This window comes from Tachysurus vachellii, chromosome 20 (genome assembly GCF_030014155.1).
Source record: "Tachysurus vachellii isolate PV-2020 chromosome 20, HZAU_Pvac_v1, whole genome shotgun sequence".
Taxonomy (NCBI): Eukaryota; Metazoa; Chordata; class Actinopteri; order Siluriformes; family Bagridae; genus Tachysurus; species Tachysurus vachellii.
In genome coordinates, this window is record NC_083479.1 from 8,674,549 (window position 1) to 8,699,864 (window position 25,316).

Genomic DNA, 25,316 nt, shown 5'->3' on the forward strand with positions numbered 1-25,316 from the left:
CATAGAGTGGACAAATCTCTAGCTCCTGCACCTGGGACATGCAGATTACATACTGTATATGAGCAATCAGTTTTTCATTCACAACTGTCCGGCAGCAGGTTCAGTACGCTGTTGTCATAACAGGCACTAAAGGTTTTTATCTTTTTCCTTTTTTATTCACTTGAAACAAAAATCTCTGCACTACATTATTCTATTTTGCATAAGAAAACCTTTTGTTTGAAATTTTTTTTTAAATGCAAGACACTTCAATTGATTTAGATGTTATTTGTTAGTTAAAAGCACCTGGATGCTGTGGGATGTGCTACTTTTTCAAGATCTGCCATCTGCTGCATGATGCCCACAAACCAAGGATGCTGTATGTACAATCTTTCTTGACTTACAATTATAAAAGAGTGGAAACACAGTGGGATTGGGGGTGGGGGTGGGGATGATGTATATGAGAAGACAAACACTAATGCTAACACTCAGTCACCTGGCGCCTGGGTATGAGCTAATCAGACTCAAATAACGTGGCAAATAACATGCGGCAAATAACAGCTCATACCCAAAACACTAGCTAAAGTCTTTGTCTTTTTGCTTAGGGTAAAAACATGATATTCTTCATCACCAGAGATATCATCGGCATAAAGTCACCCTTCACAATGAATCATCATGCGGATTAATGCACATAATTAGCTTGGCATACTTTGAAGTTAAAGGCAAGGCAGGATTTTATAAACTGAGCTCAGCATCAAGCAGCAAGTTATCGGATTTACACTACATGGGTCAAAAATACCAGCAATTTACCAGCTGAAAATGTGAGATAATGGAAACCTGATTGTCCTGTTTAAGATCTGTGTATAAATGGATTTGTGCAACAATAACAGCAGATAAAAATCTCTTGCTTAGTTCTGCACCCAGCAGCTCAATATTAAACAGATTATACAGTAGACCATAAGTTCCTTACAGTTTAAATTTACAAAATAGTCACTCAAAGTCGGTTTTCAGTTCTAGAGGAATTGTGGATTATGTGAATAATAGCCTTAAATCTTGTGTATACAGAAATAGTTATGGATATTGATTACCAGTCATTATAACTTTTTTAAAAACATATTTCTCTTGGAAAATCACTACTGCTTTAGAGCAACTGATGAATTATCTTAATTAAGATTTAATAGATTTAAAAGTAGACTTAAAGTGCTGACCTGCCCGTCAGTCCCGATGCTCCCACCGCAGACTGTGAGCAGCTCAGACATGTCATAATAGCTCACAAACTCCCACAGACAGGCCTCCAGGTTAAGGTTCTTGTAGAAGCGTAGAGTGTTCAGGCCTCTCATGGTAGAGTTGTATTGGTAAGGAGCGCTCTCTCCCATTTGTTCCACACTCTTGGTGGCCTTTGTGAGGAAGCCGTGGCGTGTGGGAACCTCGTCCACGTCCAGCAGGTTGGAGCACCGGTGGTTCCCTACACGGCTGCCATCTGGACTCAGGGTCAGCTCGAAGTTGGAAAGAGTACGAGTCGAGAGCACCGGGAGCATGCCTAATCCCGAGGGAAAAACCCCAATATTAACATAGTTATAATATAGTAATCATTTTGGCAATATTACAAAATGCCATGTGTGGAATGCCATTCCTCCCCGAGTGCATTTGCTTTTCATGCCAATTGTTCCCTGTTATCATTGAGATGTAAATCTATTGGGCTTGCACATTGTTCTTTACATCCATTTTATATCCATGTGTGATCAGTTCCCTAATTTCCTTCCCCAAGTTTCATTACTTCAGAATATGAATTTGCTTTTAATTTCCCTTCCTCTCTGTGTTTGGACCCCTGCTATGGACCTTAATTTTGCTGCATGGAAATTTCTTAATAAAGACAACATTCCTACATCCAATAATAAATCCTATGCCTTACAACATTAAATCTAGATGTTCTAACTTACCCAGCATTGAAAGCCATCAGTGTTACACAAGCACAGTTTATTTGGCCCATGTGGGCTTGATAATGTACTGTTGAGTCAAATCATAAACCTTAGAAAAGGGTAATTACATAAAACGCAATGCACTGGATCCCCAGGACTGCTTTGGTGTATTTTTTTTATGTATGATCCATGTAGCTCAGCTCTTTCAACAAAAGGCTGGAAAAAATGCTTTGTCAGATTATTTTAACAGTCTCTTAAAATCTTTCCCACCAGGTAGATTTATCGTGTCACTTTATTGCCAAAGTTACATACAAATTGCAAGCATTGCTGGTTGCCATGGTATTATAAAGTACTGAACAGCTGTAATGTAGAAAGGTGTAATAAAGTAGAATTATACTCGCTATTTATAGGTGCAGTTTCTCCTGTGGCCTAGATTACAGCCTTGAAATGTGTGGAAAAAGTAACAGATGTTGTGTTGATGTTTCTTAATTATGATAATGCGGTCTCTGAATTTTCTGGATGTCTCCAAATAAGCATTAAAACAACACGAAGGAAGACATTTGCTTGGAACTGCTTACCTTCCCAAGCAACGAAACACAAATCCAATATTAATACCTGGCTATTCCTGTGGGATCTGTGAAAGAACAAACTGATGTGCAGCTTGGCAAACAAAGCTCTCTTCAAAGGTATCAGACAACTGCTCACCATCTGTGTGGGGCAATGTGACACTAAGCTTGATGAGGTTGGCATGTTCTGGGTCCTCGGTGCCGGTGTAGTGGAGCTTGGCAGAGAAAGGCTCAGCACCTACTGTTCCCACTTTACGAGGGTGACACATTCCTGCAGAGGAATATCAAACAAAGTGATTAGCACAGCGAAGTCATACTGAAGTCCTTTGGGTAGCCTACAGCTGTGCGGTAATCAGTTGAACGCAAAGCATCAAGACCCTAAAACCCCAAGATCACTATTGCTTGATTTGCTTTAATTGTATATTATTTATCAGTCAATCAAATACACAGTTGAAACAGTATGCATGAAGATCTTCAAGTAATTTGTGTGAATTCAAACTATGAGGCTACAAAGATTAAATTAAAGAAACAACCCAAATTAAACATTTTAGCACAAGTTAGACATACAAATAATAACAGGAGAACAATCTCACTCTAGACACTATTTCTGTTGAGAATGATAATTACCAAATAACAAATGTCTGTTAATCTTTAAAACTCTACTGATACCTCAAGATCCGGACAAAATACTGACAGATTCTTCTGTTGAACCCACCATATTTTTTACTTCTTGATTACAGAGTTCTTGATTAATGTTCTGTGGAGTTCCAATAATCAAGGCATTCACAATGTAATATACAGACAAATAACACATACTGTACATCCTTTTACCTCTTTATGGTCATTGATGGGTCCAGATTTACATTTTTAAAGCAGCAACTGTGTACGTTCCTATCAGTTTTACTATATTAACAGGATAAATCAAAGTACAGGAAAACATTTAAAAATAAACAATAAAAGATTTTAAGCTCCTGTATATACTTATCGATGCGGAATTTTGTCCAGTGGTTAGGACTGAACCCATAAACCTATCTAAAAACCTGTGGTGTGAACTAGAAGACAGAGTAACTATGATTTGAGCTGAAATATCCTGGTATAAAGCAGAATTCATAATGCTATCAAGCCACATAAGAGCCCCTGAAACACCAGCGTGTAGTTCTAATAACTCTTGAAGTTCAAATGCTGGTTTGCTCATAAGCAGCAGGGGATTGCCCATTAGGTCACTCAGCTGTATATCAGCTATGCAACATGTTCTCATTGGCTTTGTAGAGTTTAATTTTCTTTGGCATACTAATGGCAAGTTTGGAGTTACCATCTACTGTATCCATATTCTGAACCGCTTATCCTATACAGGGTCACAGGGAACCTGAAGCCAATCACAGGGGACAAACAAAGCAGAGGACATGACTGCATGCATGTTTTAGATGCTAATCAGCCTACCAGGCATGTCTTTGAACTGGGGGATTAAACTTGGAGTATGCAGAAGAAACTGGGTGGAGGTGGGAAGTGAATCCTCTAACATACAGTATGAGGTAAGACAAACCACTGTACTCCCCAACACTACTGAATGGCCAGTGGTTTTAAAATATTTTGTTGTTTGACATACAGTATATAATGTTGTTGTTCCAGGAGTTGCTCCCCTTTCTAAATATTGTGCAATCATGGGGCAAACAGAAACATTTCTATTGTAGATATATTGAATAGATTTGGGAAAGCGAAAGCATGTATAATGACTGCACTTAAGAAAACCTGAAGAAAAGAGGAAAGTGTCCTTTTTCAATGCTTCTGAACTAGTTTCAGGTGTTTTGTGTGGTTATTTTAGATGTTGTTATGAAAGCACTTTGCTGAAACTGACAAACAGACTGGCTTTATCACAGACAGATAAACAAAGGCATGTCTAACACGGCTCAAAAACTTCTGCTAGCTAAAAAAAAAGCTGCTAGACCCTGTGCTGGATGTTGTCGACTCTCAAGGCTATGAGTGGTTATTAATCTTATCCCACCCCAATAAAAATCTACATGAACCTCTGTTGCAATTGAGTTCAAATCTTGGTAAATTTCCAAATGTTTTAGATATGTGACAATATTATAGTCCTAATTGTACTTAATGTACACCTGCACATTTATGCAGTTCAGTATTAAATCAGCCAGTCACTGTGGCAGTAGCACAATACATATCATATGTCCAGTTCAAGTTACTGTACCAGAGTCTTTGCCTGAGATATACTGAGATGCTTTAATACTCACTGTTGTAAATCTGTGCTATTTTCTTTTTAACCTCTCTATTCAACAAAGCATTTACACCCACAGAATTGTCATTCACTCACTGTATTTTATTTTTATTTTTTTGCACCATTCTGGGTAAACTCTAGCGACTGTAGTGTTTGATCAGCAAATCCCAGGAGATCAGCAGTTTCCATAACTGACATGTTTGATGTAAACATTAATGGAAGCTCTTGAACTGTATCTGAATTGTCGTATACATTGTGTTGCTGCCACCTGATTGGCTGATTGGTTAACTGAAGAAATGGGTACGTGTACAGATGTTCCTATTTAAAGTGGACAATTAGGGTACTTTAAATGCATTAACCGACTTGCCCAGATCAGCGTTTGACCTCTTGTTTAACTTATGCAGTCATAGATATTTTATACAATTGTTTTGCTCATTGAAAGGAACCAATAATTATATATAGCATTGTACATACTACCTAAGAAATACAAAGACATTACTTGCAGAAGTGTATACTGTTCCACCTCTAGATCCAGTAACACTGTATAGAAATGATCAGGAAGTTTGCATGTTGCCTAACCCTCTTCCATGCTTATGGAAACGATGGGGCTGTTGAGCTCCAGGCCTTCATCCCCGTTGGTGTTAACGGCACGAGCGGCGCACTGGACCCGTGAGCCCGCTTGGAAGTAGATGGAGTCCAGCGTGATCATCTTCGAGGAGGTGAAAAAGGTGTCGATATCCACTTCCCTCATTGGACTGGTGACACCGTCTGGCCCAGTGGGGGCACTGACAAGCCAGCGATAGTGTGTTAGCGTGTCATTGATGTGCTCACTTGCACAAATCGAGCGCGTTTTCTCATATTCTGGGTGCTTAGTGTTGCATGCCTAGAGAAGAAGAAAAAGATTAGAAGTGCTGACTTGCAGTAAGTTAAGTAGACTGACTATACTCAGAAGGAATGTATGAATGTGTGTATGTGCAGATGCCCTGCAAAAGACCAGCAACGCTTCTAAATTGAGCAATATTGTTTTGAATGGAATTGAATGGCGATCCTTGATTTTGCTGCACAACCCTCCATCATCAGCACAGGGCATTAATTTATAACCACAGAAAAGCAACGGTGAACAAATACAGGCAGAGAGTAAGAGGGGAGAGGAAAAACAAAACCCTGGCCTGCCCCCAAACAAAACAATAATAACACCAGCTTCAAACAGCAAATAATGCTTCCTTAGCACGACTATAAATTTCTGAATCTGGAAGACGGTTTGCCTCGCATCCAAAGGGCTTCATCAGTTCTAATCAAAAACCCACAGTCCTCACTTACTATTATTAAGCCTTTGATTACATTGTATTTGCAATGAATAATGAATAATTTGTGCTAATTAGTTATGTTGGAGTTAGTTAATTATTTGATTACAATAGAGTCACAATATAGTTGAAACACTTAATAAAAGTCCTTCTCTTGACTTACCATTCATTCAAACTGATTAAATCACTTGGTAAAAATCTTCACAGGCATTACGACTGAAGATACAGTAATCAAACATGTACAAATAAATTCACCTCACACGCACTGATGAGCACATAATGAGGTTTTTGGGGTACTGCAAATACTAATTCTTTATTTGGTCGATTGTATTTTCCTCATGGTCACTTGTGAATTTACCAGAAACCAATCAACCCACCCTGCAACTGCCCCCCACAAAGCATCCTTAAGCATAATTAATAATAATAATAATAATAATACTGAGTAGGGGGGCACGGTGGCTTAGTGGTTAGCACGTTCGCCTCACACCTCCAGGGTCGGGGTTCGATTCCCGCCTCCACCTTGTGTGTGTGGAGTTTGCATGTTCTCCCCGTGCCTCGGGGGTTTCCTCCGGGTACTCCGGTTTCCTCCCCCGGTCCAAAGACATGCATGGTAGGTTGATTGGCATCTCTGGAAAATTGTCCCTAGTGAGTGAATGAGTGTGTGTGTGCCCTGCGATGGGTTGGCACTCCGTCCAGGGTGAATCCTGCCTTGATGCCCGATGACGCCTGAGATAGGCACAGGCTCCCCGTGACCCGAGGTAGTTCGGATAAGCGGTAGAAAATGAATGAATGAATGAATAATACTGAGTATCCTTATTACTGTTTAACACAAACTACTCAAACATTTGTGAGGCTTCTGCATTCTCTTTCTTTTGCTTTAGAAAGTATAGAATTTAGAACTAGGTATTGAATGACTTTAAATGAAGAATTTTTGCATTTTGCACCAGCTGGTGTTAAGAAGAGCAAGGATTTGCCTGTTCCTTTGTACTTCAAGGGCGCTTTTAAGAATACTGCATATATAATTGATGGTTAGACTTTGAAATTTTTAATAAAAACACGTTGCACCCTAACTATTGTGAATATTATATTAGAACAGGATGTGCATGGACTATACTGAGTCTTGGCTTCAGAAGTATTCAGTACAAAATTATTATTGTTTTAAATAAGTGCTAAAAACTATAGCAACATTGGGCATCCTTTAGCATTTTATAGGCCGTTATTGGTAGGACTGAGAGACATACCGTCACACAGACCACAGGATAGCCGGCTGGTGGGTGGGCATTGTGTACGGTCCTTCTGACATCATAGTGCAGCAGAGACACGACATGTGGCAGTGAGGGGAATGTGACGTCAGCCATGCTGTTGGTCTCTTCAATGTACACTATGGCCTTGGCCATCTATCGGTAAAAGAAAGAATTAATAAGGCATCGTAGCATGATGCTCCATTATTCATTACTATGAAGACATCTGACAGCTCTGATATATGTAATTAAACTATCTAATTAAATAAAAAAAGCAAGGTGTTTTCAAATATTATACAGGCAGCATGGTAACCATACGCTTGTACAGCCATAAGCTTGGACTGCCAGTTGAAATGTTTAATGCGTAGAGATGTCTAATACCGAAACAGACAAACAACACTATACCTGGATCTCAGCCACCATGTTTTCATCAGGTTTGAGGTGGATGGTGAAGGCTTCTCTCATTTCTCTGGCTCCATCAAACAGGACCTCCACATCCACAAAATGTTCTGTTTCACCTTCATTAAATTCAACATCTGCATATGTACACACAAATGTCAGCTTCTTCAGTGTGGGTGAAAATATAAAGAAATGTGGGGAATCTCTGCAAAACCTCTTCTGTACATTTATGCCGAGGGGCAGAGATTATTTCTTTAGTCCTTGCTCTACTTGGACTACATAATGAAAAAACAAATAACCCTGTGCTGATGCTAAAAAATCATTGTTTTTTAAAAAAAATATGTTATTTAACCTCAGGCCAAGCTTATTTGTAGCTAGCTAGAAATGTATAAATATGGTGTTGATTTGACCAGATCAATGCCATCCAGCAAACCTACAAACATTATTAACACAATCCAGCAACCCTACAAACATTATTAACACAATCATAAATCTTTAAGCATATCATATTTATATCCCGTTTTAATGTAAATACTTATCCCAGCTCAGATATTATCCAGATATAAAGGCTAAAAAAGAGAGAAATGTAGCTTGTCTCTGCAGAGCACTGTGAGCTTCCTCACCCTGAGAGATGGGGTGATAGTCTTCTCCTGACACAGCCGAACCGTCTTTAGTGTGTACTCTCACCACGGACACTTTGGAGGAATCACCCAGTCGGAGCACAGAGATCCTCACAACGCTCACCTTCCCAGACTCTTTTGGCTCATTCACACTCAACTTTGTCTCAGAAAACTTGATAATTGGCTCTAAGAAAGGGGTGAAATTTCAGTGAATTATTGAATTATGCATTGTTTTTATTTATATCCAATAAACTAATATAAAGATTATCTATAAGTTTTACTGAACTTGAACTTGAAAGGACACACTGTACAATTCAATGATTTTTATCTCTGCGATGCTACACTCTGTTACACCTAACATTTCAACCCTGAGGAATTTACAACACCATATTGAACACTAAATGAAATATTGAGGAATCAGGACATGACTACAGTATAAATACCTGACTGCTGCTGTAGCTATGTAGCTAGTTACATATTGTTCTAGTACTCTACAATAGTAGTATCTAAAAAGGGCTACAAAAGACATCCATTTTACTTGACATTTAAAAATGTAATGGCCATTTTGGTTTAACGCTTTAAAAGTGGAAAAATGTTGAAATGATATTCCTTCCAGCTCATGTGAAGAATTTGCAAATCCACAAAAGCAATAAAAATCGAACAGTGGTTTCTCTCTTACTGTCAGCACGGTCTTTAATCTTGATGAGGGTTTCATTCTTTGTGCCTATTGATGCTCCATACAGGGAGTCACTTGTAGCACTCCCGAGCACAAGCCTCATCTCTTCCTCTTCTTCATATAGCGAGTCGTCCACTAACGTTAAAACGCAAGGCTTCTCCGTATCACCTAGAGAGAATGAGATCAGAGAGATCCACACCTTTCATATGTATGAATCAGACAATGAAATGCACTGGAACACCATGAAATAGACCTATGAAAGAGATTATTTATACAGTTAAGAGATAAAATGAGACAAAGTCAACATTTCTTAATCAGCTGCTAAAAACGACTTGTATCATCTGCTTCGTGTCTAATTAAAATTAATGCATATCTTACCAAGCAGCTGTCTATAAAGTTACAGTTTTACATTTTTTCGTTTTCATTTGGGAAATGTTTAGTTCTTCCACATTGCTTTTGTAAAGCAAAATTCAGAAGGTTATACAGGATGTAATTGTGACCTCACACGTGCAGTCTGTAAAACGTCACTGCTATGTCATGCTTATCCTTTCTATCAACCCGATTGTCCCATGTGTAGGAAACAGCCAACTGATCAATTCATAGGACCATGATTACATATGTAACTTTACATTCTACTTCATTTGTTTAGATATTCCGGGATGGATTCCTTTAGTACCACTGGAGGCTGGGTAGTTGTCATGAGGGGTCATATTAAGCCCTAATGATGCACCTCACCAGATGATAAAAAGACTCACAGATATTGTTTACCAAACCAAAATAAACTAAATATCAGCACAAGATAATATGCCTAGTGTGCCACACTCTTGTGAAAAATGTCCATACTGCATACAATTGTTATGTGTCTGAAGTTTTGTAAAAATGTCTCTAGTGATGAGCAGTGGTCATGGAAGACATGGTGTATATACTATTCATTGCTGGTTGCATAGGCTGTTGAATGCTACATGCTGTTGTCATCCATAACAATTCAAAAATTCATTCCAATTTTCGATTTGGCCAATCATGTTCCAAATCAGACTGGTCCGATGCCTTTGACTCTACTCTGTCCGTGAACCACACTAGTTATCTGACTATTCACAAACAGATTGACTTCTACTTTGCCATAGGTGTTTCAAATCGAACCACCATCTTTTGGGTTTGTTAATCTATGGCATTGCCTTGCTGTGATTGTACAGACAGATTGTATCGGACTGACAGCTTCACAGCTCGAAGACACAGCAGGTGCATCTGAAACCTAGGTTTATATTTACAGCATTAACCATGATGCTTGAATTGTGCTCATTTAAATGTTAAGTGAAGACGTAGATCAGTGTTTGTTTAAAGACAGACAGTGTCTCAGCTGCTTGGACAGCCACCACCTGGTGCCAGGACAGTGAAAAGTCTTGGTGCATGTCTTCCCTGTACCCTGAGAGATGGTAGGTCAAGTCAGGCTGAGCTAGAGGTTCGATAAACCTGTGGTGTAAATTTGATTGAAAACTATACGACTAAGTCTGTCTGTCAGATATTTACAAACAATTCTTTAAAAAAAGTCCTAATCCCTTTCAGAAGAAAAGGTGCTGTAATAAGCTCTCTGCACTCCTAAGCTGTGCAAAAAGTAAAAACAAAGAAAAAGAAAATTATTAAAAGAAAAAAAGGATCATAAATCAAAATTTCCAAAAAAAAAGATGAAGATATTTATAAACATTTAAAAACATTATTTCTAAATAAAAAGGTATAATTTATATTTTCTTTATGTACTTACATGTTCAAATTAAACAGTAGTTTCTTTTGCATATTTTCTATTAAATATTGATTAAATAAAAATAAATAATAATAATGTTTTCATAGTGAAATTTGACACTTCAGACAAGTAACACAGCACAACCAGCACAGTATTCCTAATAACCAGTTATTACCTGTATTACTTCCTGTTAAACTTGGTCATGTGTTTGTCTTTCAAATAAAACCATCCAAACAGGTGGCCAAACTCATCTCCTCACACATGCTGTGTTGTCTGCATTTACCTGGTAAGAAGGTGATGATTGACGCATCAGTGTTGGGTCTCTCTTCGAAGTCACTGGCCACCTGAGCAGATCCCTGGCGTGTGTAACAGCGCACGGTGGATTGGTGTGTGATATCTCCACTGCGCTGGACCACAGCAGTGAGACGTCTATCGCTCTCTTCTCCGGTCAGAAGAGGATGTTTAAACTGCATCTTTGGTACTGTAACATTAGAGATTGATAAGGAATTCAATCTATAAACCAAAACATATAGATATACAACGGTGTCCACAGTGGGTTCGTGTAATAGTACACTAACTGTCAGAGATGGAATCGTTGATTAAGACGGTGGCTTTTGCCGGCTCTCCCAGAATCCCATTTGAGGGTAAGCGCAGAACAAGCTCAAATTTCTCAGTGCCCTCAAGCAGCGGCTGGCCGAGATCGTCCAGAATTGTGACTCGAACGGTTTGCATGGTCACTCCTGGGGCAAAGTCTAAATTCTTACTGATTCCCACGTAGTCCACTCCAGCTAGAAGACAAAAGTGAAGAAAGAGACACATAACATTATATTCATTAGCTAAAAGCTAAACACTATTGATCAAAGTAACATCAGACAAACAGGTTCCTTAGCTCACTGATACTCTATAATCTTCTTTCAGCAGGGATCCTGTTCAGTCTTCAAAAGGTGCTGTGAAAAGCTCTGAGCACTCCTGAGCCGAGCAAAAAGCATACAGAAAACATTTGTTCTTCCACAAAGAAAACTACAGGGAGCTCCCTCTGCTCTAAACAGCCCTGTGTTTCCATTATTTCCACAAAGGTCTGAAGACCTGGTCTTTAGACTGTATCTCTGATGCAACCTTTACTTGTATTGGAGTCTTTTTTTTTGCTTTTTATTATTTATTCCTTTCATTTATTCCTTTCCATCATCATCATCATCATCACTAAAATAACTATTTTTGTAGTTGTGCTTGAGTTTTTATTTTGCTACGGTTTGCCCTTTGAATTCATTTACTGAACCTTGTATTATTGTTTGGTCGTTTTGTCACCCCATAGACCACAGAGCTCAAACTGTTTGTCTCTTTGCTTTAAAATTAATTTGTTGTGGGTTTATTTTCTTTAGCAGATGATAAGACTCTGCTAAATAACTAAATGTAATTTGACTTCCAAGCTGTTCATGTTTTACACATAACTGTATGCTAAAGCTTTACCACCTTTTTCCTTATAAAGATTTTTTAGATAGATATTTGACTTCTTAATTAACCTTCTTTAATTACTATCTGATTTTTTTTCTCCCATATATCAGTTTCAGCCATGTGCTGTTAATTATCTAATGCTGCAGCATTATCTATAAACATAAAAATCAATTCAGTAATGCATTCTTGACAATGCAACACTACAGCTGGGCAATTTTTTAAAGGCATTTCTTGTATGCTTTTAATAAGAACTCAAAATTGATTCTTTTTTCTTTTGTGGGATCCAGAATAACATCGCCCCCTTAAAATCGGTGGCTATTGGGGCTCATTTATTTCAGCTTGCTTTCGCTGAGACAGCCATAACATACTATCTGCATTGTCTGAGTATAACGATGAATGTGCGGTGGATGACTATCTTGATAAACAACTTTGAAGGAATAAACAGACTTATTCTTTGTTCAAAATACAAATTACACAAATGGACAGATGACAAAACTGTTTGGTTTTGTTCCTTGGGTTGAATGAAAGAACCGGATATTGGCGAGAACAGGTTGACTCAGTCTTTGCTATTCAGAAGGGACACGGCTTGATGAAAGACTTGACTTTATAGGATAGGATCGTGCTGCCAATGTGCCGTTCAGTGAGTGTGTGCCGTGTTCTTGTTTGCATGCTTAATAGCTTTATATAATGAATAAATCCTGGCATATTAATGAAGGCTAATGGTTTCATAATAGCAACAGCAACTTACTAGCTGGTAGTAGAACATTTGTAGCCATCTCATTTTAGCATCACTGACAGCAGTGATTCACTATATATATATATATATATATATATATATATATATATATATATATATATATATATATATATATATATAGATAGGCGTTGATCTATACCTTCAGCTGACACTGGATCAGTTTTACGGGATCGGACAGTGATGGTGGCAGGTTTGGAGAGGTCCGTTCCGGTCCTCCACACTCGCACGTCAACGTGACCTTGGCTCTCGTCCACGTGGTACTCTGTATCACTGAAGTAGAACACAGGAGCTGCGAGAAAACAATACATTTTAGTGGCATCAGTGACCAAATTACTGCAGACCTATTTGTATTTTGCAGTAAAATTCACTTTAATTAAAGAAAGATAATGGTTGATAATGTTGATAAAAATACATGCTCATAAGAGTAGATGGTATATACAGACTTTATACTAAGTCATGTATTGCTCATGGTCAAATACTTATTTCACACAATCAAATACAAATTATAATATTTATAACTTTTATTTAATGTTTTTTTTCTGGATATCTTTGTTTTTAACGTTCGTATAAAAACTATGGACTGTTCATTCCTTTTTTAAGGGGGTAAACGTACAGATAATTATTTCCCCTAATTCTGCAGCATGAGCCATTTCATGATTTTCATTAAATAAAAAAGTATTTTTTGTCACAATTGGGTTTGATGAGTTTTTGCTTTCTGTAGCACAGAATTTTTGCTTTCACCAGAGCTCACACCTTGGGGAGATTTTGGGCTAACATGTTAGACACTACTTCTCTACCACCATCATCAAAAGCACCAACCAAGGAACAATGAACAAGTCTTTTGGAACAATGTTTAACAGTGAGGGATTTGGGAAATCAGTGTTGAGGTACACTGAATTTGTATTTCCCCCCATTTAATTTGTCACCCATGTTTATACAGTAAGAAGCTGAGATTTTTCAAAGATTTACCTAAAAGACAGCTTTGCCATCACAAATGCTAGACATAGAAATAGATTACTGACTTCCATTGACAAAAGGTAACATGTTAATTTGTAGTTAATCAGAGGAGGGTTAGAATTAAACTACACTAAAAAAAAGAAAGGGAACACTTAACCATCACAGTATAACACCAATTTAATTAACTTCAGGAATATCAATCTGTTCAGTTAGGAAGCATAAGTAATGGGGAAAGAGTTTCACCTGCTTTGGGTCAAATGAAAGTTACCAAAAGTGCAATGGAGAGGCAACAGCCAGACAATTCCCTAAAAGTGAATGGTTTTGCAGGTGGTGGCCACAGACAATTAATCTCTTCTTATCCTTCTTTCTGACTGATTTGTATCTAAGTTTTGTGTCGCATGAGGCAGTACCTGCAGGTTGCTCATTCAGATTGCATGGCTAGTCTACCTGCTCCGGGTTGTCACATCCATACATGCCATTAGAAGGAGATTTGGTGTTTCTCCCGGCACATTTTCAAGAGCATAGAAGAGATAGAGGGAGATAGGCTGTTACAGGAAGAGAGCTAGGAGACAGGGCTATAGAAGCAGCAGCAGGACTGGTATCTGCTTATTTGTGTGAGGAATAACAAGAGGAGTCCTACAAAATGACCTCCAGCAGGCTACTGGTGTGCATGTTTCCTACCAAACTGTAAGAAATGAGAAGAGACTCCATGGGGGTGGCATGAGGGCCCAGCATCTTCTAGTGGGTCCTGTGCCAGAGAACACCAGAACAGGCTGGTCTGCCGTTGGTACAGTGTTCTTTACACGGATGAGTGCAGGTTCACACTGAGCACATGTGACTGATACGAAAGTGTCTGGAGATGTCGTGGGAAATGATATGATGCTTGCGACTTCATTCAGAATAACTAGTATTGCGGTGGGCCAGTGATAGTCTGGAGAGGAATATCTTTTTCAGGGTCACACAGACTTCCTATTGCTAGCCATCGGCTTTCATGGGACTCCCCCATGGATGTGGTAGATCAGTGGTTAAGGTGTTCGACTACTGATCGGAAGGTCATTGGTTCAAATCCCTGGTCCACCAAGTTGCCACTGCAGGGCCCCTGAGCAAGGCCCTTAACCCTCAATTGCTCAGGTGTATAAACTGAAATAAAAAAAATGTAAGTCACTCTGGATAAGTGTCTGCTAAATGCTGTAAATGTAAAATCCCCCAAACCAGACAGTTAATTAAAAAAAAACCAGACAGGAATAAAAAAAAACAGCTCACTCAACTTTTTTGCTCACCATGACTGTAAAGGGTGATTTTACGGGTTAGTATATCCTTCCTGGCAGCTCCAAACTCTGCCCTATCATTTTGGTGTTTACATTGTGTTTATTGCACCATTCTGTATAAACTTCAGAGACAATTGTGTATGAAAATCTTAGGAGATCAGAAACTTTTGAAATACTCAAACCACCCGAAATGGCAGAAAGCATCATGCCACAGTCACAGAGATTGCATGTTTTCCCAATGATGTCCTGATGATGTGAAATCCAACTGATGTTTGAGGCAATCTGCTTGATTTTCCACACTGTACTGCTGCAACTTGACTGACAGCATACACGTGCAAGTGTACAGGTGTTTCTAATAAAGAACTGGTGAGAGCGTGTATATTCTGAGCATGAACAGTTTTGAATAAAACTTTTAATGTAGAAGTAGGTTTAGAAATGTGGAATGCTTGGCTAGCGCTGAGCTGCTACTCAGTAAGACAGCTACAGTATATGTGCAGACAATGCAAAAAGCTCCTTTCAGTGAGACTGAAAGAGAAACTTTACAAAAGATTGAATCCTCTGTGATTGCCTCCTAGTCTAAAAAAAGCAGTACAGAATAACCTGATTTAAGTCTGATTTATTAAGACCCTCACAGACACAAGCTTGTCATGGTTTTAATATCTCAACCCTGAGATGAAAGTGTATTTCTGACGCCAAAAAAAAAAAAATCTTTAGCAGGTAATAAAGTGAGGTTGGTTTGAATTTAACAATGTTTCTTTAAAAAAAACAAAAAAACAAAAAAACAGAAGGAAACAAAGCAATAAATAAATTGCTATCTTTTCCGTCTTCTTTACCCTTAGAATTAATTTAGCTATTTTTACAACAAAGGGTGGAGTACTGTTACTCAGAAGCAGTCAGTGATTCTGGACAAGGCTACTTCAGAAATGACAGCTTTACAGTCTAAGGCTACATATCAAAGTTGGCATTTTAAAGGTATAACATAACATTTGTTTGAAAGTTGATTTAAATGCTTCATATTTGATGAAATGCTTTGATTCTGAGGGACTGTCTGAGTACTCCAGACAAAACCAATAATTCAGCCTCCACTGCAGTAACAGCATCTCTGTCTGCATTGAGGTACCAATTAGAAGCAAAAGTGACAAAAGCTCTCTAAAGACATTCCACACAATTATGGAGGACAGATACACATTTAAGCAGGATGTGGATGTTTTCGTTTCACCGCTCAGGAATCAGCACCAAAGGCATTTCTCCTTGCAGCTGTGTTTCTGTTGGTGCTTTTGCCGAGTGACTAATAATGACTTCATCTTCAGTTCAGTAAATAAACTTTCTTGTCCTTATTTAATGATGTCTCAGGCACAGCTTCTGCACTGTCTTAGTGTGTGGTCTCGTTGGACGCACTGATAGACGGATGAGAAAAGAGAAGCAGAAAAACACAGTCTCATTTTGACAGCAGTAAATGTATCACTGCACAATGAACCAGTGCCCTGTTCTGCAGAAACTCAACACCAACTCTCTCAGCTTTTAATCTTAGGAGTGCTTCAGTGCTAATGGATAAACAACTTCAAGCCATAGGTTTGGGCTGTGTTTGTTTTGGGGAAAGAAAATCCATTAGCATTCACAAAGAGAGGGAGGAAGGAAAAAGATGCATGAGAGAGAGAGAGAGAGAGAGATCTTGCAATATATTTTTGAATATGTCAATATATAGTAGTACTTACATTTTCCTTAATCCTGAAAATATTTAAATATGTTTAAAGCCACTACTATAAATATATGATACTGTAGCACATATTTTTCTTCGTGTGAATTTTGTAAACAAAATTACGTCTCAATTCCGTGTGCATCATCCACATGGCACACGAATGTGTGCCTCCACACTCCACATATATTTGAGTCATATTCAGCTTCGTACCGCTAACAAGCATGGAGAATCGTCAAACCTATGAGTCAAGTTCACTACGAAGTTAAGAAGAGGACAATTGGCTATGCAGACATGAAATAATCTTGTCACATGCACATGCATACACAGCATGTTTCAATTTGTCATCAGGTTTACTCATAAAAGGTATATGCAGATTTAGATAATTACAACACAACTCATGTATTTGATTCATTACCGTATATAGCTTATCTATGATACATAATCAGATATAAAGGTCAAGATCTGTTCAATGCCTCTGTCTTTCCATCCATCTTAGGATGCAACCAAATATAAATACATTATTTGGATTGACCAGATAAAATATTTATAAATGAATAAGGAAACCTGGAGGTTTTTACATTTTTTAAATGATGCAACCTTGCTGATGGGAAATTGAGCAAGGCCCTAAAGCATCAACTGCACAGATGTACAAAAATGTAAGAAGCTATGGATAAGTATGTCTTTCTTTAAATGTTGTAAATATATCCTGTAGGCCGGTGTGTATTATTTCCTCATTATTTCCTGTACATTTAGGCAGGTAAAAGGTCTAGAACTGTCATTGCCAATGAAAAAAGTTAGTCTGAAACATTAAACTCAGAGATATAACAAAACTGTTGTGTGTGGCCAAATCAAGTAATTTATACAGTCTTTAAAAGAAAGAATGTGCTAGAAAGCTCACAAACACCAAAAGACCTGGAAGATCATGGAAAACAAGAATTATTTGTCTGTTAATAAAAAGTTGATCTGATAAAGGACTCTCTCCAGGTTGCACAGTAGGTCAACCTGTGTCAAAGTCAACAATCAATAGAAGCCTTGTACACATCTTTACTATATATATTACAGAAATATAAAACAACAACAAGGGGAGAAAACAGAGAAAGAACAAGACAACAAATTCATTATGAGGACTAATTCACTCGAGCTTGCATGGACTCCTTAAGATTTTGCAAAACTTTATGATCCACTTTAGATCACATCCTTCAGATCAAGGGATGAGGATAATCATACCTTTTGTAAAATGCAGATTACATTATTAATATCACAATTTGCATAAGCATTTACTGTTTTTGTTTCCAATTTTGAATTAAATTAAAGAAAAAAATTCCATTCATTTTCTTTTTTAATGCCGGTTTTTTAAATCCCACATTACACGAATACATGTGAACACATTAGCAGTAGATGTAGAGGTAGACTGGGGTGTTATTGAGTTGGACTACAGATAAGAAAGAAACTACTAACAGCTATCACGCTCTCGTTGTCTGATACACACAAAAATGACCATGCCGCCAAGACCTGAAAGGAACCGAGAACCGGTTCTTCTTCAGAACCGGTTCTGTTAACAGGAACCGGAACAGCGCGGAATATTTAAGTTTCGGTTCCAAACGCGGTTCCGATGCGATGACGGGCAAAGCGCTGTGAGCGGTCACTTTAAATAGCCATGTCTTACCTCATGAATATTCATTGTTTACACTGTTTACAGTCACGCAACCAAATTAACGCAGCTTACCACAGAAATCAGTCACTCGCGCTGCTGTGCTGAGGTACGCTTTGTGTTAAACACAGGGGCGGTTCTATCCCTCAGTGTTTTAGCCCTCAGTGAGAAATTGAAACAGGAAGAGTTTTATATTATATATTATATGACTACATAGTAAGCCAAAAGTTATGGTATTATTAAATGGCAAAAGTGGACACCAAAATTTTATGCATGATGTAATGATGCCAGTCTTGAATCAAATCAGTTCATGTATGTGTGCATTCTCTACAAACAGTGTGTCCAATGAATGCAGTCATTAATAAAAAATATTCACAAGACAAAGACCAAATCAATAAATGTTATTTTTATTTAGTATTGAATGGATTGTTTGCATTAATATTTTGTTTGTGCTACAACTCTGGTAATAAGAATAGTGAAATTTCACTGCTTTTGGTTGCCGTCTTTGCGGTTTAACCGCTGATTAACGTTATACTGTAGATAAACGCCTCCAGCTCTGACTGCGCGTGAACGCTGCGCGTGCCTGTGCTTCTCCGTTCAAATAAAGCAGACAGCTGATGACGCACTTTTGAAAGACTACAACGCACGCGCGTAAAAGCAAAGAAAAAAATCGCTCTTGGATCAAACTGATAAATAATTTTCTTTCCAATCGAAAACATGTCCTGCATTTTAACGTAATTTTTATTTTTTATTTTTGAAAGAAAAAATGATACTTATAGTTTTAGGGTGGCTGAGATCACAGACAGGGGGGCTGGAGTCACCCTAAAAAAAACACACTTTAGACTTTTTTTAGACATGTTTAACTTAAACTTAAACTAAAAAAAAGTCTAAAGTGTGGATTCATTTCCAAAGCTACAACAATGAAGCAAATCTACCCCTTCTGAGAGGTTTTTCTTCACAGTTGGAGATACAATAAGCCAGGAAAGGTCTCGTCTTCTCCCAGAGAAAGCAGACGTTAATTTTTCTTCAGAAAAATTGATAACTGTTTTGCTAAGTTGTAATTATGGATGTTAAATATGATGTTGGATTTATTTAAATTGATATGAATTGAAATGCTCTGTTTAAAATATTTATAGAGTGATTAATAAACACAAATGGAATTGTTTAAGTATTGTGCATTATTTCTCACATTTCTTTTATTATGGAATCGGAATCAGAACCGGGAATCATAAGGCAGAACTGGAACCGGAAAATTTCTTTTGATACCCAACCCTACTTACAAATCAAACCCTTCTTTTTTACACCCCCAGGCACATGCTAGATCACCTCAGGTGAGGTGGCACTTCACATTCTTCTGCTGGAGGGCTGGGGTGTGTCACTGTGTATATAGCAAGCAGACAATACTACTGAATGCAGAAAAAGCTAACTTTATCTAGTTTACAATATACAGAAAGAGCTTATACAGGTTATAATCTCATGAGCCTAGGTTTTATGTTTGGTGTTAACGTCAACGTAATTTTCATCGCCATGCCGTTTTGTAACTTTTACTTTATTGTGTAGGTGATAAGGCACATTATATTCACTGCACGTTCTCCACATGTTCAGAAAACCATTACCTACTCTACCTCTGCCTTTGTACTCACATACTTCTGAACATCAATTCAAAATGTCTGATGGAACCATCTATAGTAGTTAATCAATAATTAGCAAAATGTCCTAAGAGGAAACAATCCTAAACTAAACATTGCTCTTAAAATGCATCTCTACTCAACAATGTTCCAGGGGTTGCAATTTAGATTCAGTGATAAGAGAGTTAGATATGCAAGAGATGCAATCTATAGCTCTCAGGATGGAAGACAGTGAGATATTTCTGGGAACCTCCGTTACCTACGGGGCGTATGCGTGTGCCTGTGTGTGCGTGCAGAGGGTTTTTTCTGTGTTAAAGAGCACTTTACATACTGCAGCATGCCAAAACAAGCTACTCAGAGTAAAGCTCTTACAGAGAAGCTCTTTCCTCCTCCATCTAACATGAACACAAATCCAGATTATAGCCACAAGTAAAATTCAGCTCCATGTGGACCACAGTCCAAAAAAAAAAAAAGAAAATGAAATATTCACACCATCATCCACCTGCTTGGCCTAAAGCACACTAGATTACACTAAGCCATGTTCAGGTTATAAAGTGGATGCTGGGTATATAAGTGGCTAGTCATGTGCATGCACACGCTCACATACAAATACATGCACTACGGTCTCTTGATACACAATATGATCATATATCATACCAAGAACTTCATTAATCTCCTCGAAATAGCTCAGACCTGCTTTATTCATAAGCTGCTGGAGAAGGTGCACAATAAACCAGAAACACAAAAAGAGCCGAAAGCGCAAATATCCAGTGTTTATGACTGAAACACAATGATCCCCTTTAGACCAGAGAAGCAAGCAGATTTGAACAACCTCGTCGTAATCCATTCTTGCAGGTGTATAAAGGGAAACAGAGCTTCTAGATGGAAGACTCTCCTGTGCACCTGGTAAACTGTGTTATAAAAATACAATAACAAAAAAAAACGGATGGATGTATGTTGTGTAAAAAGTCGATGATGTCCATATACTTGAATGAACAAAAATGTGAGATTATACAGCATCTTATAATTCTAATGTTTTCCTTTTAGAGTGCTGTTATTCTCAACACTGATAATGCCAATAGTGTGATGATAAACACTGGGAATTGGCCTTACTTTAGTGAATATTTATTTAACTAATTAGTTTTTGTTAATCTGGTATACTGTAAGTATTTATAGTTTTGTTTGTTTACCACTCTTACCTTAAGTAGCTGATTAAAAAAAAGAAAGAAAGAAAGAAAGAAAGAAAGAAAGAAAGAGGAGAAAAAAACAAAAAACAAAACCCAAACTGTGTTTCTTGTTACTTTTATTTGTGTGCAATCTCTTACCATCGTCCAGGTCTGGTAGGATGCTGATGCGTGTGCTGGGGTATTCGGAGCCGAGGCGGCCGCCTAACACCATGCTGAGAGAGACGTTAAAGCTTTCCTCAGGCTCATAAATGGAGTCGTCTATGATCACCACACGGCAAAGTTTCTCCGTCTCTTCTTTCTCAAAGCGCAGAACGCTGCTCTGTCCCTCTGGTCTGGAGATGTAGTCCGAGAAAGAGAGAACCGTGCTGGGGACTGTCCCTGTAGCCGAGCCTACAGAGAACACCATACCATAAAGACAAGAAGAAAATTAATTCAAAAAACAATGGCTGTATGTTTTCTGAAAACTAACAATGCCTCTCTCTTTTTCAAATTCATCTTTTAAGATGCATTTAAACATTAAAGCAGCATTAATGAAAGATGGCAATAATGGCTCATGCACCACAGCATGGTTGAATACTCTGTTCTGTTTCTAATGGGCTTGAGCACTTTGCAACAGTCAGATACAACACACTTCGTTTCATGTCCAACACAGGAAGAGACTTTAATGAATTTGTATTTATTGTTAGTGAGTTCTCAGGTGTTATGTATTAATCTCTAAAAAAAAAAATTCAGTTTATGTCAATTTATGTTACACCTCAGTATCTACTTCAGGAGGTGTTGATTACTTTCCTGTAACAGTAGCTTGGACAGTGTTTAAGCTATAATATAAATCACAGGTTTATTTTAATTATATTAATGCACTCATTCTAACCTTGCTTTTGTTTCTATAAAAACAGCACAGGGAAAAAATTGTCATTATATAAGAAAACAATTATGATGTTTTCTATAAATCTTTAAAACATAACATTTAGTCATGAACATTTAGTCATGACCACTATGAAATGTAACTTTAGGGTGTCAAAATAAATCTCTATACATTGGGCAAATTAACACTTTTTATTCCCCCAAAATCAAGATTTTAATACTTTTTTACATTTCTACTATATTTTTCAGTATTCTCTTGAGAATGCCTTTGACAAAAAGGAACATCATAATGGCATAGCAGGAAAAGGATCGCATTCAAAGTGCAAGTGCATGCGTGTATTGTGTTAAGATGCATCAGCATGAGTTCGTCATGAGCAGTAGAGACAGACTCCCAGCATGTGTTTTCAAAGAAATGTCAATCATTTAGAAGATGTTTTGTAAATAAAGTGCTAGTGTTAATTTGCCCTGCCTTTTGAGATAGCTGTAAAAAGAAGTAGTTGCTGCTCATAAGAAAAATCGGACTTTGCACTAGTATCTCACCACCTTAATCACTGATTATTTTTCTATAACAGCATCTCACATCATGTTCATTTCTCACAATAATAAATCAGCATTTACCTTCTGACTACCATCTGTTACTGTAGTTACTGTATCTAGTGCAGTTTCTAAACAGTCAGAATCCATCAACTCATAAAATGCCTCAAGACAAAAGAAAACTACATTTTGCTCACAATAATAAGTAATGGGTGTTACTGTGTCTTCCTATCTCCTGTACCAATCTATATTTATTACAGTGGCACAGATGGTTGAACGTACCTTGCAGCGTGTAGCAGAGCACCATCAGCTCCTCGCTGACGTCTCCTCTTCTGTGTAACGGGACGAGCAGCTCTCCGGTGTCCTCCTCGACAACAAGTCTTGCCTGGGGAATGAAGACTGTAGACTCTGCCAAAAACATAAAGTGTTATTCTTCTCTTGGCATACAAAAATGTCAGCAACAGTAAAAAGTTCCGGCTGAGAAGAAACCAATTTAAAGAAGCACTTAAGATGGGCTGATTATTCAAAACCTTATAACGGAGTTTGGGTTGAGGAAATTCCTCACTAAGGCATTTTTGCACTCACAAAAATGGAAAGAAATTGATTGGTGCCAATCCCAGACTGTTCCATTTTTTTTAAAGGCCTTTATGTGACTCAATCTTTCAAAGGCTTTGTGCATTCCACAATTGCTGGCCAGAGTGGATGAACTGCCTAGCTGAATAGGAGTGCACTCAGGTATTTCTATTTTCAAATATCACAAACAAGTCACCATTATATACATTATATACATATACAGTATACATTATATACATATTGTACATATATACATATACTATAGCTGAATAGGAGTGCACTCAGGTATTTCTAATTTCAAATATCACAAACAAGTCACCATTATATACATATATACCTATATACCATTATATACATTTTAATAGTGCATTAAAGTGGGTGAGTGAGTGAAAGTCAACCAGTCAAAAGAAGGATGTTTTTCGCAATGTTATAAAATAAGCAAAGGGACATACAAGCTGGTTTTCTCTATCCAATACAAAAATAAAATCAAATATCAAACTCTGCTCTCATCCCAGATCTTCACACTTAGACTCATTAATCCTGATCCGTCACTCACATCTCTACAATGTTCAGCACACCATAGACGGCGTTTCTGCTTCTGCACGGCTCACATAGACAGGCAGGGAGTGTAGGCAGGAAGAAATACAGGGCAAAGCACAACGTATAGATTTTAGACTGTGCTTGTTACTTTCAAAAGGAATGACACTACTCCAGATCTTAATGAGCGAGAGATCCTGGATTGCAGTCCACACATTCTCTAGATGTTATTTTCTCTCTCTTTACCTCTTTCAGCCTCAATCCGATCTTCCACAGCACACACTGGAGAATCAAACTACCCCAGAATTGTCATTACTTCCTCTGCAATGCTAAAGACTGATCCACAAAGACCAACAATGTTATATTTCCTGCAGAATTTTCTGCAATTATGAGGCCACAACAAGAATAACTGAGCATTTTTAATCGCCAGTTCCTTTATTTTTCCAAATGTAGGTTAATTGCTACTGTAACTTTCTTTTAATTTTTCAAACTAGCTCTAGCAAGTAAACATATTCGGCTCCGAAACCCAACACTGAATTTCTTTAATATATTAAATGAAACCTCCTTGATATAATAAGATATCAAATAAAGAGTATAAATTAGCCCATCCTGTTTGAAAAATACACAAGCTTGTAGTTATTGGGCATGTTGCACTTATTTACAAAGGTATAATTAGATGCAAAAAAACCCTGAATATTTAACTTGTTTTTATGATCAGCGTTGCATGTTCAGAAAGTTCAGTTTTCCCAGAAGACTGAAAATGCTAGTTACATCTTGCATTATGTGCATAATTATGTGCCACCTAGTACACTGATTGAAGACAGTGACATGCTGTTCTCAATTTTAAAACCAATCAAGTCTCTTGTCTGTACTCACATCCAGGTGGAATGTACTGACCCTAACTCTCCAAAAGCTGAGTCTGTCTGTCTTCAAATAAAGACTGAAGACTGTTCTTTTCAGTAAACACTTAATGTACTTCACCTCTCACATTAACTGCTGTATAACAGTCTATATACTATGGTCTAATTATGGCCAGGATGCACAGTATAGCCTTATAGATTTATCAGACCATTGTTTATTTGTACTAGTGTGGACGTGCCTTTCAGCAGAGACTTCAATGCTTGTGGTAAAATGCTGCAAATGTCAAATGTAAATATTAAACCTGCTCTTCATTCACATCCTTCAAGTGAGTTTCGGATTCGATAAATTACACTCTAGGTGATAAATTAATCTATTTGCAAGATTGCTTGGTTTAAATGCCCCAAATTAAATATTCATTTAAACAAACAAGCAAAACAAGCAGTTCTGAAAGATATTATTATATCACCTTGAACATTCAGTTCAAATCATTAAGTTCACAGTGTTTCTTTTCTTTTTTTTTTATTTCCTGCTACTATGTTTGTTTACACCAAAAATGCTGAAAAAAAAATACTACCGCACCACTCTATGCACTCCTTACTTAAGAGAGACTGTATTTGCATTTCTTTTAAATTTGTGACCCAGTCTTCAGTTCTGTCCAGAAAATTGCAATCAGCATCAC

At 37.7% G+C, this 25,316-nt stretch overlaps 1 protein-coding gene across 2 annotated transcripts in view; it reads right to left on the minus strand.

Moving 5' to 3' along the window:
* Window positions 1-25,316, minus strand: part of frem2a (FRAS1 related extracellular matrix 2a) — a 65,922-nt gene that overhangs the window by 14,442 nt on the left and 26,164 nt on the right. The window contains exons 5-16 of one of the 2 annotated variants that reach the window (XM_060896237.1): window positions 22,949-23,074; window positions 21,407-21,658; window positions 13,018-13,167; window positions 11,248-11,457; window positions 10,953-11,150; window positions 8,935-9,099; window positions 8,259-8,441; window positions 7,642-7,772; window positions 7,237-7,392; window positions 5,271-5,574; window positions 2,601-2,732; window positions 1,185-1,516 (exon numbers count right to left, since the gene is read on the minus strand). In XM_060896237.1, the coding sequence (XP_060752220.1) occupies window positions 1,185-1,516; window positions 2,601-2,732; window positions 5,271-5,574; window positions 7,237-7,392; window positions 7,642-7,772; window positions 8,259-8,441; window positions 8,935-9,099; window positions 10,953-11,150; window positions 11,248-11,457; window positions 13,018-13,167; window positions 21,407-21,658; window positions 22,949-23,074 (2,339 nt within the window). Of the gene's footprint in view, window positions 1-1,184; window positions 1,517-2,600; window positions 2,733-5,270; window positions 5,575-7,236; window positions 7,393-7,641; window positions 7,773-8,258; window positions 8,442-8,934; window positions 9,100-10,952; window positions 11,151-11,247; window positions 11,458-13,017; window positions 13,168-21,406; window positions 21,659-22,948; window positions 23,075-25,316 lie in introns of those variants that run through there. The other variant, XR_009650120.1, reaches the window with a different exon arrangement.